The sequence below is a fragment of the Notolepis coatsorum genome (genome assembly GCF_963971535.1).
Source record: "Notolepis coatsorum genome assembly, chromosome: 10".
Classification (NCBI taxonomy): domain Eukaryota; kingdom Metazoa; phylum Chordata; class Actinopteri; order Aulopiformes; family Paralepididae; genus Notolepis; species Notolepis coatsorum.
The window spans coordinates 5,641,050-5,658,549 of NC_140174.1; the positions used below are offsets into that span (position 1 = coordinate 5,641,050).

Sequence of the window (17,500 nt, forward strand, 5' to 3'; positions counted from 1 at the left end):
TCTCTCTCTCTCTCTCTCTCTCTCTCTTTATCTATATCTCTATCTCTCTCACACTCTCTCTCTCTCACTCTCTCTCTCACTCTCTCTCTCTCTCTCTCTCTCTCTCTCTCTCTCTCTCTCTCTCTCTCTCTCTCTCTCTCTCTCTCTCTCACAAAAACAGCTAAGTTACATCTACAATGAAGTGCTTAGGAAGAAAGCTAGGAAGATAGTGGGTGACCCCTCTCACCCACTCTAGGGGGAGTTACAGACCACCTAGGGCAAGCTGAATTTGACCATTAACACTTTCTTCGCCAGGCTTATATCCATAATAAACCATCCCACGCCAGCTCTATTTGTCTATGGAGAAGTTCCTCTTCTTTGCAGGGCTATAACTTTTTAAATTGTATTGCTAAATTGACATTACTATGGCCCATTCAACATCAAGTATCTATTGTTCAGGGTGTACCAACGTTATACTTTTTCATTCACATATTCATACTAAAATACGGTCTAAAGTATAAGTATGTTTTTATCGTTTTCTGCAGCTTTCTCCAGAACGTGATTTATAGCCCTAAATGCATTATATTGATGATTGTATACAGTTTGATAGCGATCGGCGCGAGATAAAAAAAAATTCAAATGGACGTGCTTCTAGAAGTTACTACTTATCATCTGATGTTGACCGAATGGGGGGGGGGTCGTTTATAATTCCGTGGCCAACGTTAGATGATTCATCTAGTGTGGGTGATATGATCACTAGAGCAGTTTGTATCGAACACGTTAAAAAAAAACGCTGAAACTCACCGTAGCTTCCACGTAGCGTTGGGCGATGAGCGTGGAGCAAAAATATTCCTATTATGGGATGTTGAAATATGCGATCCATCTCCAGGTTGTATAATAGTATATACGTCCAAATCATGTTGTTTATCGAGTTATTGGTAACGGATTGCTATCCATTGTGTCTAGCTCGAGTCCCGGGACTATGAGCGAGTGATCGGACCGAATTGGAATGAGCACCAGCTTCCTTTTCCGGTTTCCGGTTTGGGCGATCCACCGATCGGCCACCAGATGGCGCTCTTGAACCGTTGGAGAGTTGAGAGGGGATCAACAGTAGATCTCAAGTCTCCGGGGGAGAAATATGATTGCGATCACAGATTTTTGAAATATTGATCTCAATGACGTGGTACGGCGTCTTTGACAGAATGAGCATGGCGGGGAATGACTAGTTTAGGCGTTTTTGGCGACCAAAGTGTTAAGGCATTAAATGAATCTTGCACTTGTTAGACCCGGTCCTTGTTGATGTATTGTATTCCTATGTTCTCTGCATTTATCCCTTGCAGATGTATGTATATGTATATATATATATGTCTGCTGTCATTGTCATTGTTGTTTTTTTATTTGTTTGTTCAATGGTGAGACCAATGGTTTATTTCCACACTGTGGACAATAAAGTGAAACTAAACACTAAACTAAACGGAAACTCTCTCTCTCTCTCTCTCTCTCTCTCTCTCTCTCTCTCTCTCTCTCTCTCTCTCTCTCTCTCTCTCTCTCTCTCTCTCTCTCTCTCTCTCTCTCTCTCTCTCTCTCTCTATATATCTCTATATCTCTATCTCTCTCTCTCTCTCTCTCTCTCTCTCTAGAAGCGTCCAGTTCTCTCCAGGTCAGAGCAGTGAAGGACTACTGGAACCTCCACGACCCCACCGCTCTCAACCTCCGAGCCGGGGACCTCATCATGGTACACGACACGTGTGTGTGTGTGGTGTGTGTGTGTGTGTTGTGTGTGTGTGTTTTTAAGCCTGAACCGAGCCCAGCGGGACCTGCCAAGACCAGATCCCGTCCGGGAATTGACACTATTTCATAGGGGTGGGAATCACCAGAGGCCTCACGATAAATTGATCAAATCAAATCAAATCAAATCAAATTTATTTATAAGGCCCGACAACACACGTTAATGTCCCCATGGGCCGTACAGGTCTTCTTTAAACAAGTCAAGAAGAAAACAGAACAATAAGTCAAGAACAGAACAAGAACACCATAAGGTCCAAAAAATTTAAGATAAATGCAAATAAATGAAAGAATGCAAGCACTCCCAGACATACCCCACGCGAAGGTAAGGAAAAACTCACTAAAACCTAACAATAGGGAAAAAAGCTCCATAGGCAGTGTGGAGGAGAGAAACCTTAGAAGGGCCATTCAAGGGGGGATCTCCCTTCTTAGATGTTGGTGATAGTAGTGTTGCAGACGGACAGTTGGTAAGCATGCACTCATGTGTGTAGTGAAACACAGATGAGTGCATGCAATAGCAACTGAACATTTTGAAAGATTAAAGATAGAGCTAATAGCGATAGCAAATGAACATTTTGAAAGATTAAAGATAGAGCTGATAGCGGATCTATTTGAGGCACAGGGGCGGCGCAAAGAGGGTCACGTCCTCCCCGTCTTAGTCACGGGACATTCAACACTCCGCTCATTGCTCAGGGACAGCCGGAGACAGGGAGATAGGGGGCGGCGCAGAGAGGGTCGCAAATTCCCTGACATCATCGCGGTACGTCCGGCACTCCGGTCACCACTACGAGACCTCCGGAGACAGGGGGGCACGCAGAGGGGGTCGCAGCCTCCCGGCCTTCATCACGGGACGTCCGACACTCCGGTCAGCAATCCAGGACAGCAACTCACAGGGAGACAGGGAGACGGGACAGGCGTTAGACAGCTCATGTGATTGTAGTGGGCGGACATAGCAATAGATACAAGTGGTAAGCATATATGTGAATGGAGTAGATATATGAAGTAAGCATATTATGTGAATAGAATAGAAGTACTTAACCCAGCAATGAAACCGTGTTGACTGTTAATCTGTTAACAGTCTGTTAATACTGTTAATCAGTTGACAGGACCACGGACAGATGACGGTAAATAACTGATCCAAGGCCTCGGAGGTGCATGTAGAGCAGTCACTGCAATCTTGGCCAAGACCCCGAGGCATCCATCACCTTAATCAGCGCTAGGAGACGGGCACTCAGAGAGATGGGGGAGGGAAGAGTTAGAGAGTTCCCATGTTTGTGGTGCTGCAAAAGAGCAGACATGTAGTACCCTGTAGTGCCATGTAGTACCATGTAGTACCCTGTAGTGCCATGTAGTACCCTGTAGTACCCTGTAGTGCCATGTAGTACCCTGTAGTACCCTGTAGTACCCTGTAGTGCCATGTAGTACCCTGTAGTGCCCTGTAGTACCATGTAGTACCATGTAGTACCCTGTAGTGCCATGTAGTGCCATGTAGTACCATGTAGTACCCTGTAGTGCCATGTAGTACCATGTAGTACCCTGTAGTACCCTAACTAAACTAGACAGATTAATCTAAAGGTTAGTCCCCGACCAGGTGAGATCAGGGTAGGTTGAAGGAGAGAGAGAAAAGATGAGTCTTAAGCAGGGATTTAAAAGCTTCGACAGAGCAGGCGCCCCTGATGACGGCAGGTAATTTGTTCCACAGGTAGGGAGCGCGGTAGACAAAGGCTCTGTGGCCGGCGGATTTCTTTTTAACCCTAGGGGTCGATAGAAGCCCTGCATTTTGTGAGCGCAGAGCACGAGCGGTGCAAGCCCATTTAAAATTTTGTAGGTGAGGAGTAGCACTTTAAAGTCAGATCGGGCTTGGATAGGAAGCCAGTGTAGGGCGGACAAAACTGGTGTGATGTGATCAAATTTTCTAGTTCTAGTTAGTATCCGTGCAGCCGCATTTTGCACGAGTTGAAGATTTTTGATGCTTGAATTAGGTAGGCCTGAAAAAAGTGCATTACAGTAGTCCAGACTATCACGATACTCGAGTCACGATACGATAGTATTGCGATACTAAATATATTGCGATATGCTGAGTATTGCGATGTTAATATTGCGATATATTGCGATTTGTTACCTTCTTTCAACTGCAAAGTAAAACTTTGTCAACATGTTTTATCTAATAAAATAAAGTTCAGTCTGTTCATCTCACTTCAATCATTTTTATTGCAGAACGTGCTATTTTCTCAAGCAGACAGATGTAAAAATCTGTGTTGCATGTACCTGTCAAACTAAACTGTGTGCGTGTGTGTGGACTACTGTACTATTACAGGTATTGAAATGAACAATGCAACTTACTTATACAAAAAAACTAAATAAAAAGTTTTATTTTAATTTTTTATAAATAAATAAATAATTAAACATCGATACTTGGCGTCCCTGTATCGATACAGTATCGCCACGCAAAGTATCGCGATACTACTACGTATCGATTTTTTTCCCCCACCACTACGACTCCACTATTTCAGTGGAACCGGTCTGGAGCGGTCTGGGCCCCTAGGCTGCTGTGTCGTAGGCCGCCTCCCTCTCCTGCTGTGTCGTAGGCCGCCTCCCTCTCCTTCTGTGTCATAGGCCGCCTCCCTCTCCTGCTGTGTCGTAGGCCGCCTCCCTCTCCTTCCCCATTGTCCACTATTTTGGATGAATAGAGAGCTGTGGTGGTGGATTCCTCTCCACGTGTGTGTGGGATGATGACAATGGAGGACTTTCATAACGCGGCTGTGGCATCGTTGACTCACGTGAGGAGTGAGGAGGAGTCTCCACGGCTCCAAAGGAAAAAGTTATTTCCCGTGTATAATACTTAAATAATAATAATAACTCATTACATTTATATAGCGCTTTTTTCTAGACACTCAAAGCGCTCCCCACAATGTAGGGTGGAAATGGCCTCCTTCACCACCACTGGTAGCACCCAACCTTGGGCTACGCAGGCTCAATGGCTGCCATTACACTGGCACCAGGCACACATCACACTACACAATGACTACCATTACACTGGCACCAGGCACACATCACACTACACACTGACTACCATACCATACCACTGGCACCGGTGTAGGATGTTGTGTATGTCATATATGTTATGATGAATTGAAAATGGGGGACCCTGATGTAAACAAGACGAAAGTCTTTCTCTGGTCTGCATCCCCTTAACAATTGTGTGTATTGAGCCGTACTGTATTGTACCCATTCTGCAATCTGTTAAATAAAGTTTTCATTCATTCATTCATTCATTCATTCACACCAGGCACACATCACACTACACAATGACTACCATACACTGGCACCCGGCACACATCACACTACACAATGACTACCATACACTGGCACCCGGCACACATCACACTACACACTGACTACCATACACTGGCACCCGGCACACATCACACTACACACTGACTACCATACACTGGCACCAGACACACATCACACTACACAATGACTACCATACACTGGCACCAGGCACACATCACACTACACAATGACTACCATACACTGGCACCCGGCACACATCACACTACACACTGACTACCATACACTGGCACCCGGCACACATCACACTACACACTGACTACCATACACTGGCACCAGGCACACGGCACACTACACAATGACTACCATACACTGGCACCAGGCACACGGCACACTACACAATGACTACCATACACTGGCACCAGGCACACATCACACTACACAATGACTGAACGGCTCAGGAGACAGGGATTGATATCAGCCAATTAAGGGGAAGGGATGATTAGGTGGCCTTGATGTCAGAGACCTGATTGGGAATTTGGCCAGGAACGTCGGGCAACCCCCTACTACTCTTTGCGATAGGCGTCCTGGGTTCTTTAACGACCGAGATTCAGTCAGGACCTCGGTTTAGCGTCTCATCCGAAGGACCTACCACCTCTGCATTGATTGTATTAAAAAAAAGGTCGACTTTTCAGTCCCAAGGACCTTTCTCAAAACATATCAAATCGCAAAAAAGTAACACATGGCTTACAAACAGCCCATAAACAGCCCATAAAACTGTGTGATTTGATATGCCTTGAGAAAGGTCCTTGGGACAGAAACAATTTTTTTTAATAAATCAATGCAGCGGTGATTAAAATTTTTCTTTGGAATTGGATCTTCGGGGGAATGTATTCCCTGCACTGCACCGCAAAAGTCATAAAGCAAGTGATGCCTGCTGCTCGTCATGTGAGGAGGCCGCGACACGCACAGAGCCTTGTTCCTCTGTGGTCAGAGGCAGCCGGCTGGAACCATTACCCTCCTGTCTTGGTAACACCAGACCGTTGCCCTAGCATCTCTATAGACGGATCAGAGGAGGAGAAGACAGATCAGAGGAGGAGAGGACAGATTAGAGGACAGATCAGAGGAGGAGAGGACAGATCAGAGGAGGAGAAGACAGATCAAAGGACAGATCAGAGGAGGAGAGGACAGATTAGTGCTGCTGGTCGGCAGGGCTGTTATGTCAGATCATATCGTACAGTACTCATGTTAGGGTAGTGGACTCATGTTAGGGTAGTGGACTCATGTTCGGGTAGTGGACTCACTCTGTGCTTTTGATTGATTGATTGAATAGTTTATTGGTTTAGAATGGAAAATCACACATATACATTTGATCACAATATGAAACAGGTATACATTTTCTCCATTTACCAATAGGATTTCATAAAACACAATAAAGCCATAGGCTTGTTTCCATTGTGGTCCTTCATTATTGGTGTCAGTGGATTTATGTACTGGTGTGTGGACGTACAATAATATTCCATTTTATAGACAATAAAAGAATAAAAAAGGAACAACACATATTAAAAACCCTTTGTTCACTACTCCCAGCTTCTGCTACTTATGATCCACCACTTTATAGCTAATTTAAAAGTGGAGAAGGGGCTTATGGTCCTCAACTCCATTGGTAGGCTATTCCATTGTACTGCTGCTGAATATAGGAATGCGTTTTGGCCTATTTTCCTATTGCATCTCACTGGGACGATGTCTGTAGGGCTCCCCCTGGTGGCGTGTCCGTGTACATCCCTTACCATGTCCCTTACTTCTGAACACATGTTGAGAGAGTTTGTTCTATCTAGAGGATAAGGAACTCTTGAACTGTTGACAAAGATGCAGCCATAATAAATCAGTTTTAAGCACACAGGCGGCCGCAGCAACAATAAATGATGGGACCTGTCCAGTTTCAATATACCAGCATGTTGTTTTATTGAGTAGATGTATTTAGGGCTCAGTCCGTCTCTCCTGGAGAGACCCTCCTGTCTCTCTCTCTCCCTGCTGTGCTGTCTGTCTGTCTGTCTGCTCTGATACGGTCCAAGCAGGTGTGGAGCACACTGCACTAGCCGGCCCTTTCCTGTAGGGGTGTAACGGTACACAAAAACCACGGTACGGTACGTACCTCGGTTTTGAAGTCACGGTTCGGTACGGGTTTTTGGTACAGTGAGGGAAAGTTTGGCTTTCCATGTTCCACTCAGTGGTGATGTAGTGTGCAGTAACTAATTGTACTTGTAGGGCTGTCAACGAATATTCTATATTGAAATTAATAATCAACTTGTATATTACATTGTGAAAAAAACAGCCGCCGGTGGGCGGTCGTTAGTGGTTAACATACCGTTGTATTAGTTCGGTACACAGCCGTTGGGTACGGTACGGTACACACTGAAACCGTCCGGTACGGATACGTGTACCTTTACACCCTACTTTCCTGACAATCTCGTGTTTGTCTTTGAGCTATTCATTCTTTGTATTATTAGTGTGGTTGCCTTGGGGCACCCATGCTATTAGGATTCCCCGAAATGCACTAGACTCGTTGGGCGGTAGCTCCCTTTGCACAAGATAAGATAAGATATTCCTTTATTGATCCCCTTAGGGGAAATTCTGGTGCCATAGCATCATGGGGGAGGGGGGAGGGGAGGTACAGGTATGGGCGGGTTAATAGTAGAAAGACATAAATATAGGCAATACAATTGTATCTGAATATACAAATATGAGAAAAAAAACAATATAATATAATTAACTCTAAGCCTATGGGGCTCAAATTTATTCCTGCCGACACATTTTGACAACTTTCTTGGCCGAGCTACAGTCACTTTTTTCAGCACCACCTACTCTGCATGCGCAGATTGCCCACGGAGTCTCTGGATTGTCCAGAGATCTAGGTTTATCAATGTGCGCCTGCAGATTTTTGGGGAGTAGGTGCGAAAAAGTTACTATAGTGCCGATCAACTCGCGGTTGGTCTCTCCGTGTTCAGGAGACTCAGGCGTTTATAAAAGTATATTGGATCATGTCTCCAGCGCCCCCACAGCCCGAGCTACAACCACTTAACGTCAGACGTATAGACGTGTGGTCTATACCTCCAATCGTCCGGCTTCATCTGGAAGGAAACCTATATTACTTCAGGGGAAATTGTGTTGCGCACTTTAGCGCCACCGCGTGTGTCCATATCTCCACTCTGTTGAACAAATGATATCATATCTGTCTGCTTGACAGTTCCTTTACCCCACTAACTGAATTAAATAAAAGATGAGACGTCGGCGGTGCACTCTGTTGTGAAAGGATAATGAGTTACGGTAATGTTCTCTGGAACGGTGAGGGTGTAGGTCTGGTGGTTTGGGGAGCTATGTTTCAGGGTAATTGTGTGTCAAACGGGTAGAAACTCGCTCCTGTCACTCGCTCGTCACTTACTCGCGTGTTAATTCTCTCTTGCTCACTGTTTGTCCTCTGCCGTGTTCCTGTGTGTGTGTGTGTGTGTTCGCGTGTGTCCACGAGACCCATGTGCTCAGATATCTTTTGTGTGCGTTCCACCAAAACCGCGTCCGGACTCGCGTGTTGTTGGCGTGTTCCACCCCGTCCCGTTTGAACTCCGAGGAGCTGTTTGTTTTCGTCCTCTGCGGGCATTTTGTTAACACTCACCCCCCGAAATAGCCTGTGTACTTTCATTGGATCTCTCATTAAAGGGTTTAGAAGCACGCCCCGAGGACTCGTATATAACTGACACACTTAGACCTGACAAATAGTTGACAGAGGAAAAGAAAAATAATCGAGAAGCAACTATTTCTTCATGCCTTCTTCTAACCTTGACGTATTCATGCGGCCGAGCGTCGGATGTAGCCAGTGGTGGAAGAAGTACACAGTTCCTTTACTTAAGTAAAAGTAGAAATACTCAGATAAATGAGTACGCTGGTAAAAGTAAAAGTCCTCCATTCAAATTATACTTAAGTAAAAGTAGAGAAGTATTTGCTATTGAATGTATCTAAAGTAAAAGTACACATTCTACATGACGTCTGTGTATCCATTGACCTCTATAGGTCATGTTAAAGTGGTGTGTGGTCCAGTTATGCTGCTCTGATTAAAGGTTATGTTAAAGTGGTGTGTGGTCCAGTTATGCTGCTCTGATTAAAGGTTATGTTAAAGTGGTATGTGGTCCAGTTATGCTGCTCTGATTAAAGGTTATGTTAAAGTGGTATGTGGTCCAGTTATGCTGCTCTGATTAAAGGTCATGTTAAAGTGGTATGTGGTCCAGTTATGCTGCTCTGATTAAAGGTTATGTTAAAGTGGTATGTGGTCCAGTTATGCTGCTCTGATTAAAGGTTATGTTAAAGTGGTATGTGGTCCAGTTATGCTGCTCTGATTAAAGGTTATGTTAAAGTGGTATGTGGTCCAGTTCTGCAGCTCTGATTAAGTCCTCTCGCGGTTGACAGGCTTCAAATGTGAAAGTATATAATCGTCATACATTTCTTATTTTGTATATATTGTGTTTTCTATGCAAAATCCTTTTCTTCAAAGTAACTAGTAACTGATGGGTTCAGATAAATGTAGTGGAGTAAAAAGTACAATATTTCCCATTGAAGGGCGGCTGGGTGGCACAGCGGACATTGCGCTCGTCACCAACGCACGAGACACCGGTATCGAATCCGGCTGTCGGCGTTGCCTCCGGCTTGGGCCGGCCGTCATACTAACTCAATTGGCAGAGTTAGCGGGTGGGAAGTCGATGGGTGGTAATCTGGACGTTGTGGACAGCGACTCCTACAGGTCGGTTGGGGGACGCCTGCACAGCAGAGACAGGACAATGGCGGGGGCAGTGTGAGCCTCCCACACGTTACTCCTCGCCAAATGAGAGTTCGCGCTGGCAGGTGAAAAGATGCGACTGGCTGCCTACACATGTATCGGAGGGGACATGCGATGGGCTTCTATTCTCCCTACAACCGGCCAGTGGGGGGCACATGCAAGCAACGTTCAAGACAGGGGAGGGGAGAATTGGCACGGCTAAATTGGGATGGGAGAAAAATAGAAAAAGAGGAGAAAAAGTGGATAAAAAAAATATATTTCCCATTGAAATTCTCAATTCTCAAAAGTAGAAAGTTCCCTAAAATGTAAATACTCAGATAAAGTACAGTACTTGAGTACAAATACCTAGTTACTTTCCACCACTGGAAGTAGCCTCACGTTGTCTATGAAAGAGGAGCCAAAGAGAGGTAGCTTGGAAAACACACATGGCCCATTGTTTGCTAAAAGCTCAAGTTATTATCTGTCTTTGTTTCCATTTCCTCATCCAGCCGGGAGGCTTACAGTATGACTTGTTTTCATTTGGCCAATTTACGCTTCCCAGATTTAATTAAACTTAAAAGTCGCCCCTTTTTGAGAACTCACATGGCGTTCCTGTTCCCCTACGGTCATAAATGTATGAACACACACCGGTCTAATCAAAACCAAATCAAATCAAATGTATCTGTAAAGCCTGAAATCACACGTTAATGTCCCCATGGGCCGGACAAGTCTTCTTTAAACAAGTCAAGAAGAAACATCACAATAAATCAAGAACAAAAAAAAACACATGAAATCCAAAATAAATGTAAAATAAATAAATGCAACACTCCCAGACATACCCCAGCGAAGGTAAGGAAAAACTCACTAAAAACCTAGCAATAGGAAAAAAGCACCACAGGCGATGTGGAGGAGAGAAACCTTAGGAGGGCCGTTCAAGGGGGGGGGATCCCCCTTCTTGGATGTCGGTGATAGTAGTGTTGCTATGGAAGTCTCTCCTAAAGCTAGAAACAGAGTGAGCCCTTGAATTTACGATGTCGTCTGAATGTAAAAGTGAGGGCTGGCTGTTCCGCAGACGATGACGTTGTCTAGCCGTAAAATGTTTAGTCTGGTTCTCGTGTCCCAAATTAGGTCTATATTCTGATATTGCTAACCGGTCTGAACGACAATTTAAAACATGAAAGGTTTCACAAAGTCAGCGACTCGTTCGTTGTCTTTGGAGCAGCCCATGTTTTTAGATGGCATTGTTCGTGGGTGGGAAGCCGGTGGGGTATGCAAGAGTCCTGGTGGTTGCAATAGCGACCCCTACTGGCCGGTCGGGGGCACCTGTTCAGCGGGGAGGGGATCTGGAAGAGATAGTGTGAACCTCTGTGCGTGCGTTACGTTCTCCCAGTGAAACTCGGGCTGTCGGGTGAAAAGAAGCGGCTGGCGACTCCACATGTATCAGAGGAGGCGTGTGGTCGTCTACACACCTTCCCCAAACCGACAGTAGGGCAGCATGTGGTCGTCTACACCCTCCCCAAACCGACAGTAGGGCAGCATGTGGTAGTCTACACCCTCCCCAGACAGCTAGTAGGGCAGCATGTGGTAGTTCTACACCCTCCCCAGACTGACAGTAGGGCAGCATGTGGTAGTCTACACCCTCCCCAGACAGCTAGTAGGGCAGCATGTGGTAGTTCTACACCCTCCCCAGACTGACAGTAGGGCAGCATGTGGTAGTTCTACACCCTCCCAAGACTGACAGTAGGGCAGCATGTGGTAGTCTACACCCTCCCCAGATCGACAGTAGGGCAGCATGTGGTAGTCTACACCCTCCCCAGACCGACAGTAGGGCAGTATGTGGTAGTCTACACCCTCCCCAGACCGACAGTAGGGCAGCATGTGGTAGTCTACACCCTCCCCAGAGTGACCGACAGTAGGGCAGCATGTGGTAGTCTCCTCCCCAAACTGACAGTAGGGCAGCATGTGGTAGTCTACACCCTCCCCAGACCGACAGTAGGGCAGCATGTGGTAGTCTACACCCTCCCCAGACCGACAGTAGGGCAGCATGTGGTAGTCTACACCCTCCCCAGACAGACAGTAGGGCAGCGTGTGGTAGTCTACACCCTCCCCAGATGGACAGTAGGGCAGCATGTGGTAGTTCTACACCCTCCCCAGACCGACAGTAGGGCAGCATGTGGTAGTCTACACCCTCCCCAGACCGACAGTAGGGCAGCATGTGGTAGTCTACACCCTCCCCAGACCGACAGTAGGGTAGCATGTGGTCGTCTACACCCTCCCCAGACAGACAGTAGGGCAGCATGTGGTAGTCTACACACCCTCCCCAGACCGACAGTAGGGTAGTGCAACGACCAGGAAGGGAATTGACACTAAATTGGGGGATGGGACAATAAAATGTAAGAAAGACAAAAAAGAATAATAATAAAAGCATGTGACTGGTTCATTGCAGGTCCTGGAGCAGCACTCGGACGGCCGGTGGAAAGGTCATCTCCATGACAACCAGAGGGGCACGGACCGAGTGGGCTTCTTCCCTCCGTCTGTGGTGGAGGTCCTCAGCAGGAGAGCAGGTTTGTTTATTTATGGATCCCCATTAGTCTCTACACCCATGGGTGAAAGACTATTCTTCCTGGGGTCCTAACACACAACCTACATCATTACAGTACATTACATTACAGTAACAAAAAATTTTATAAAAACTAGGGCTGTCAAAGTTAAGGCTTTAATTTTGGAGATTAATTTAAATGATTTAAAGCGTTTAAAAAATGTTATCTAGATTAATCTATGGCGTGAAACATTTTCAACGTTCTGACCTTTCAGCAGTATCTTAGCTTGTTCTTTTTTTGCATTGACTCGTGCACCTTTTTGAAAATCATCTGACATGAAGATGGAACACATTTTTGTTGTGTAACTACATTACTGGTAGTTCCTAAAAGACATTATCGTCCTCTAAGCCAATCTGCACTTTAACATAGGCCTGGGTTGTTTTTATTTCTGTTAGTGCCGCGGATATAAGAGGCGCCTCTGTATTTTAAACTCCGTGTCGGTCAATTATTTTGCGACAATGACCTCGTAGCTATACATTATCCCTTGCATATATATATATATATATATATATATATATATATATATATATATATATATATATATATATTATAAAAATAAATATTACTTTTTTTTATTTTATTTATTAAAAACGAACGTTCGAATCCCAGAAACAGGGTTCAGGCACAGCCTTAGTAAGAGGTAGAGTAAAATGAAGACCCACGGCGTGTCTGGTGACATAGCCACGTCTAGTATGGCATCTCTTACCAGCAGCGAGAACACACACACAGTAGGCATGCACTCATAAACACGTTAACCACCACGCCAACCGGCAACCCGTGAATGTCAACTATCCTCCCCGTTGAGATCCTTAATGTCATCACAGCACTTTTACTGTTCCAAGTCGAGAGGGTCAAACCGACACGAGTAAAGTGAGACAATATTCAAGATTCAAGAGTTTATTCATCATCACATACAGTAGTACATACCAGGGCATTCAGGGGGGTAGTCCATTACCAGTCGACTATCGCGCAAAATTATACGACTATACAAATCCTTAGTCGGGGACACAGGCCATGTTTATATATATAATATACGGTGTATAATACAGCATTATTGTACATGCTGTCATGCAGAGTTATATGGGTTATATGCCGCTGTACAAGTAGGTATATAGAAGGATTATACGCGGCGCACACAAGGATTCACTAGCCTGACTCTATGGAACAAGGTCAGCCTCAGCGTTGCACAGTTACCAGTAGAATTGTAGAACTAGTCGTTATCCCAGTGCAGCGTGAACGAGGGTTTAATTATCTCGGGGGCCACTTTTACTGTAGCTTAAGGCAGTGGGTAGTTACCCCCCCCCCCCCCCCCCCACACACACACACAAACCACATTTAGAATCTTTATTTATGTCCACATAAAGACAATGTTTTTTTTTTTTTATCCACTTTTTTCTCCTCTTTTTCTATTTTTCTCCCATCCCAATTCCGTTGTGCCAATTCTCCCCTCCCCTGTCTTGAACGTTGCTCGCATATGCCCCCCACTGGCCGGTTGTAGGGAGGATAGAAGCCTTGCATCATGTGTCCCCTCCGATACACGAGGAGGCAGCCTGTCACATCTTTTCACCTGCCAGCACGGACTCTCATTGGCGAGGTGTAACGTGTGGGAGGCTCACACTACCCCCGCCATTTTCCTGTCTCTGCTGTGCAGGCGTCCCCCAACCGACCTGTAGGAGTCGCTGTCCACAACGTCCAGATTACCACCCATCGACTTCCCACCCGCTGGCTCTGCCAATTGAGTCAGTATGACGGCCGGCCCAAGCCGGAGGCAACGCCGACAGCCGGAGTCGAACCCGGTGTCTCTTGCGTCGGTGACGAGCGCAATGTCCGCTGCGCCACCCAGCCGCCCACATAAAGACAATGTTTAAAGGACACAAATATTATCAGTGCACTTGTACATTGTGGGTTATTCTGATACAATCGTGCCCAAATTGACAATGGCAACCAAAGTTACACACACACATGGATGATGAACCTGACAATCAACACACAGCTCATGGATACAGATAGCAGCGACTTCTCCAAATTGCCCGGCTGCCAATAATTGCTGACACTGAGCAATATCTTGCTAATTGTTTGGCTCATCTCTTCGGAAAACTGGCCATCTGAAGGCCTCTAACACCCAACTTATGAACATGACCAGGGCTTCCAAATATGAAAACTAAAAGTTTACAGTTGTAGCCCAGTTGTGATAATGGTATGCTCCAACAGTTGATTTTTAATAGTATAATTAGTTTTTAAATTATGTTTTTTTGGTAGATATTTTTTTTTTGTTTGTTCAACCGGGCAGTCCGGTAGAGAGGGAGAGAGAGAGGAAGAGCGGGAGACAGAGCGGGGGGAAGACATTCGGCAAAGGACGCCGGGTCCGGGAATCGAACCCGGGTCGGCCGCTTTGCGACGCAGCGCGTTACATGGGTCGCCACTTGGATGCCCAACAGATACTTTAACATTTTGGTTGTAAAGGCTTCTTCTAGACACACACCTACACACACCTACACACACACACACACACCTACACACACCTACACACACACACACACACACACACCTACACACACACACGGTCTTACACAAGCAGGTTCTCTGTCACATGAGGGATGTGAGGTGAGTGGCAGGTGGAACACGCGCACATACGTTCCAATTTAGCCCCGTTGGACAATGGCATATATATAAATCCTGGGTCAGATTTGCAGCCGTAAATACGCAGAGGCATTCGAACAGGAGGACACATGACATAGCAAGAGGTCCCATAACATAGTGACATTCGCTCTGCTCATCAGCACCCAGATATCAATAGATACACACTCTGTTAACACACTGTAGGTATTCATGCCCTCTGCTAGCTGCACGGTGGTGTAGTGGTTAACACTGTCGCCTCACAGCAAGAAGGTCCAGGGTTCGATTCCCGCTTGGGGACCAGGTTTCCATGATGCCAGGTATTCAGGTGGGGTATTTACCTACTAATGTATTGTACATCTCCAGGACTGTACTCGTTAAAATATTGTAAAAGGAGACTCAAAAATGCTTTGATGATGTCAAAAATATTTTGTATTGAATCATTCGTTTTTGTCTTCAACCTTTTTTCCGTTATCTATAGCAGCCGAGCTTATAGAAATATGATAAGATGTGATTATCCCTGGAGGAGGGTGTCTTGATGTGCAAATAAACATATAAACACATAAACACACACACACACACACACACACACAGAAACACACACATAGAAACACATAAACACACACACACACAGACACACACACACAGAAACAGACAGACACACACACACACACACACGGAAACACACACACAGAAACACATAAACACACACACACACACGGAAACACACACACAGAAACACATTAACACACACATGGAAACACACACACACATAAACACATGCACGCACACAAAAACACCCAGACACAGACACAGATACACACACACAGAAACACACCCACACACGGAAACACACACACAGAAACACATTAACACACACACGGAAACACACACACACACACATGCACACACACGGAAACACACACACACACACATGCACACACACAGAAACACCCAGACACAGACACAGATACACACACACAGAAACACACACACACACAAGTGCGGAAACACACACACACACACGCACGCGCACATAAACACACAGATACAGACACACACATTAATAGGATTACAGGGCCAGATTGGGAAGTGTCAGCTCAGTGCTAAAGCCTTAAGCATCTACGTTGGGATATTGTGCCCTCTGTATTTGTGTGTGTGTGTGTGTGTGTGTGTGTGTGTGTGTGTGTGTGTGTGTGTGTGTGTGTGTGTGTGTGTGTGTGTGTGTGTGTGTGTGTGTGTGTGTGTGTGTGTGTGTGTGTGTGTGTGTGTGTGTGTGTGTGTGTGTGTGTGTGTGTGTGTGTGTGTGTGTGTGTGTGTGTGTGTGTGTGTGTGTGTGTGTCTCTGTGTGTGTGTGTGTGTGTGTGTGTGAGTGTCTCTGTGTGTGTGAGATTGTTTCTGTGTGTGCTTATGTGCGCGTGCGTGTGTGTGTGTGTTTCTGCACGTGTGTGTGTGTGTGTTTCTGCACGTGTGTGTGTGTGTGTGTTTCTGTGAGAGAGGAAGGTTCAGTTTAAGCCAAGAGTTGTTGACAGGTCCTGTGCTCTAGAAGCAAACTCAGCAGGACTGTCTGCAGGAGAGAGTCTGTGTGTGTGTGTGTGTGTGTGTGTGTGTGTGTGTGTGTGTGACTGTGTGTGTGTGTGTGTGTGTGTGTGTGTGTGTGTGTGTGTGTGTGTGTGTGAGTGTGAGTGTGAGTGTGTGTGTGTCTGTGTGTGTGACTGTAATTGTGTGTGTGACTGTAATTGTGTGTGTGAGTGTCTCTGTGTGTGTCTGTGCTCAGTGATAACAGTGGCGTCAGCACCACACAGACAGGCCCCACAGTGGGACAGTAAGCCTCCCCAGTGATCGTTCTCTCCAGCAACTCTTATGTAACTTAACTCCAGAGGGGATTTAGACTGAAGATGCTCCTTTAGCTGCTGTTCCCGTCTCAGTGGAACATATGAGGATGTTCACCTTTTCTACAGACAATAACACTATGTAACAACTAGGGATGTCCCGATCCGATCACGTGATTTTCAGAAGATCGGGATAAAAAAAATAGAAATTGCATATCATCATTCATTTATTTATTGTCACACAGAGCAGAATAATTTTGCCAAAACAAACGCATTTCCTTTGATTTAATTATACATCAAATGATTTATGTCAAGGATGAGGGACATCCACTAGTTGCAGAACTTGCAGTCACCTGATTTTTACAGACGATGGCGCCATTGCTCTCATGAAGCAGCAGGTTGGAGGCGGAGTTTTTAGATTACTCCGGTTGCAATGCCTCGCTTGAATGAAGTTAACTTTTCACCTGGATAACGTCAACATTCAGGGTGAATGTAATGTGAGAAATTGGGATGGAAAAAAATAAAATAAAAAAATGTAATTAATTTTTTTTTTTTTTATCAGATCGGGAAATATCGGTATCGGTAGATAC

The 17,500-nt window shown here is 45.5% G+C and overlaps 1 protein-coding gene across 1 annotated transcript in view; it reads left to right on the top strand.

The window, feature by feature from the left end:
* The window catches only part of LOC311235011 (CASK interacting protein 2), a 103,031-nt gene that overhangs the window by 65,220 nt on the left and 20,311 nt on the right, over positions 1 to 17,500 (top strand). The window contains 2 exon segments of the mRNA XM_084322323.1: positions 1,620 to 1,714; positions 12,309 to 12,426. Coding sequence (XP_084178449.1) covers positions 1,620 to 1,714; positions 12,309 to 12,426 — 213 coding nt within the window.